Genomic DNA, 3,216 nt, shown 5'->3' with positions numbered 1-3,216 from the left:
TTCCCTTCAAGGCTCAGGGGTCCAAGATTATCTTCTGTGTCTGTGTTAATTGGTTTCCCTTTTCTTTGTTGAAGAGGGTCTGTGCAGTCCTTCTGCCTAGTCTGCAATCTTGCTGGAACTCCCCCAATTACTATCATTTTTAAAAAGAAAACTTGCTGTTGATTAAAACTTTCTCTTCAACATTACTCAAAGTGGTAAAAAAGATGATACTAATAAGGAGTTGATATTTTTGGTTTACTATTATTAACACAACATTATTCATACCAAAAGTGCTTTTTATATCATTAAAGCTATGTAATTCATTTGAGTTTCTTCTGTAACAGAAAATTAAATCTAATCCATTCTGCAATCAAATTAGCAATAGATAATATCAGAAAAATAAATGAGGTGAATGCTTAGAGGGAAAGTTTACCTTCAATTGTCCTATTTTGTCTTTATATAGTCCAGTTTGTAAAGGAGTATACTGCTTGTTTGAAAATTCTTCTATTCGAGGCAAAATTTTGAAATAATCCTAAAACCCAAACTCACTGCTATTGAGTTGATTCTGACTAATAGTGACTATATAGGACAGAGCAGAAATGCCCCACAGGGTTTCCAATGCTATAAATCTTTTTGATTGCAGACTGCTAATCTTTCTCTGGGGGGTTTGAACCACTGACCTTTTGCTTAGCAGCCGAATGCCTTAATCACTGCACCACCAGAGCTCCTTGTATAGACATTATTTCTCTTTAATTAAGTTATTGCTGGTTGATTTTTAGACTAATTAATTTATTTTTAACCACAAATTCTTTGCAGGAGTTGAGTAAAACAGAGGTTTTCAGACCTGTGCCAGGGTTTGAAGTCTGTTATTTCTGAGATCATTTGTTGGATAACATTTTCTTGGCAAGAACATTCCTGAACTCTTGTTTCTTTTTCATTGGGACTATTTACAATATGATGCAGTGTTTACCACCTCTCATATGCTTATGAGAGGGATAGTATGTGTGTTCCACTCACCACTTAACCATTTGTCTGCAGCTGCCAATAACATATCCCTCTGGTTCTTATAGAAATCAGTAACTCTAGAAGAGGAAAACAATGAAAAGGATGCCTTTAGTATATTAACTGCAGGTCTGGGGTCCAATTTATAAGACTCTGTTTTCTGTATTGGTTAAAATGTTGAAAGCTTGATAAAAGCATATTTATTTGCCTTGGCTAGTGGTAAATTTTTTATAATTGCTCTTTTTTTCCTTTATTGTGAAATGGCTTAAAAAAAATGAAAACAAATAAAACAAAGTCCATTTCTAAGTAAAATGTGTAACTTAAAACACAGTTCTAACAGAAATAGCAGGATCCATGTTTTTGTTTCACATCTCCAAGATGATCATTGTCATTTTCAGAGTAGGAGAACTCTCAGGATCAAAGAAAATGCTGTTGAAATGATGAATCACTGCTGTGAGCATGAGAATACTCTGTTTTTCCTTATTTCAAAATGACCTAGGAAGGACCATGTTTACTAGCTTGCACCAATTACACGGAGGATTTAGGCCAACTGTGTCCTCACTATCTATACTTGAGCCAATTCTTGTGTCATGTGTCCCTCACAGTTAACTGATTATTAAATAAAATATATATCAATGTGCATATCCTTGAAACTACCTAAATAAATAAATTCTAATCTGGTGAGAATTTCAGATATCTCAGTGCAGGCGGGGACTGCACATCTTTCAAACCACACATCTTCCACCCCAACTTTGACGTTCTTGAGAAGACGTACTAGGCGAAAAGCTAATAAAGTGTAAAGGTTTTTTGGTTCTAACAGACTGTTCCTATTGTCCATCTTGGGATACTAGGAAGGAAGAGCAGTAAATGAATACTCTCTGTGTTGGGCACTGTGTTCACTGGCTCCTATGCTGTTCATAAGCATTTTAACAAATGATTCATTACCTATCTACGTGAGCCAGGAAGTCCTCTCTTCCCCACAGGTGTAGAAGCTGTGATACCAAAAGCTAAAAGAGATGAAACAATAATATGTCATAGTTCATTCCTAAAATGCATTTTTTGCTAAATGTAAAAGCAAATCACTCATGGTTACATGTAATCCTCCATAAGAACATATAATATGCTGAACCCACTATATGAACTCAGTGATTAATAGTAAGTGTTAATTGCTAACAATGGCAATAACAATAAAAATAATAATTATGTATATAAGTATATACTTATTATATGTCAGGCACTAGTCTAAATTATTAATATATTTTAACTAATTTAATCTTTATAATAACCTTATTAAGCAAGTTATTATTTCTAGTTTATATATGAGGAAACTGAGGCACAAAGGTTGACTTAACTTTTCCATGGATACATAGCAAGTGTCAGACCCTGATTCAAGTCAGATCATGTTATTAATTATTACACTATGCTGACACTCTAAATATATAAAATCTATAATAGATATGAAAAGCTATCTCCAAATACATTTCAGATTTTGCAGTTCTAAATATAATAAGTAGAGAGAAGTTTTATTGATAAGAGATACAGAAAATATGAAATAGTCCTCAACCTGGTAAAACACAGGGAGATTTATGGACATCTGCACTTGATGGAATGCATGACATCAAACAAATACTCTATACAAAATTTTCTATGCATTTTGAATTTTTTTGTAGCAATTCTATCCTTAAGATCTGATTCTCAAAATTGCATTAGGGATGGGGCCAATAATTTCTCAAAGCTTGTCAGGAAATTTATATATTCTCAAAAATTAATTTTCCTGTATTTTAATTAAAATATATTCTAATTAGTGTCTTTACAAAAGGTTAACCCCTCTGTAAGGAAAGTAAACTATTAGTCACTGAACAAATTTGCAATCCTAGCTCTCACTGCAGATTCCAAGACAATGTAGCTAAAGTTATATTACTGCAATAAGCACAATACCATTTTGTTCATTTCAACAAAGTTTTTATGAAGTTTCTAGGCCAGATGCTAGGCACACACAATAAAAAGATTCCCTTACCATCAGGGAATTTGTTCTATGCCTCAAAATAACATCAGGCTAATTCAATTCTCTTTGACCTCTGGTAGCGTAGTGCCTAAGGCATTTGACTGCTAACTAGAAGGCTGGCAGTTCAAACCCACCAGCTATTCCTCGGAAGGCCGACTGGGCAATCTACTTCTGTAGAGATACGGCCTCAGACACCTAAGGTAGGGTTGTTATAAACTGAATCGAATTGA

At 34.0% G+C, this 3,216-nt stretch overlaps 1 protein-coding gene across 1 annotated transcript in view; it reads right to left on the bottom strand.

Moving 5' to 3' along the window:
• AADAT (aminoadipate aminotransferase) overlaps nt 1–3,216 on the bottom strand; it is a 35,912-nt gene that overhangs the window by 12,914 nt on the left and 19,782 nt on the right. Inside the window, 2 exon segments of the mRNA XM_007954899.1 lie at nt 997–1,061; nt 1,927–1,988. Coding sequence (XP_007953090.1) covers nt 997–1,061; nt 1,927–1,988 — 127 coding nt within the window.

The sequence above is a fragment of the Orycteropus afer genome, unplaced genomic scaffold (genome assembly GCF_000298275.1).
Source record: "Orycteropus afer afer isolate SDZICR_OR568_19922 unplaced genomic scaffold, OryAfe1.0 scaffold00477, whole genome shotgun sequence".
Classification (NCBI taxonomy): domain Eukaryota; kingdom Metazoa; phylum Chordata; class Mammalia; order Tubulidentata; family Orycteropodidae; genus Orycteropus; species Orycteropus afer.
Note: the sequence above shows the minus strand (reverse complement) of the source record. Positions and strands in the feature narration are given on the sequence as shown.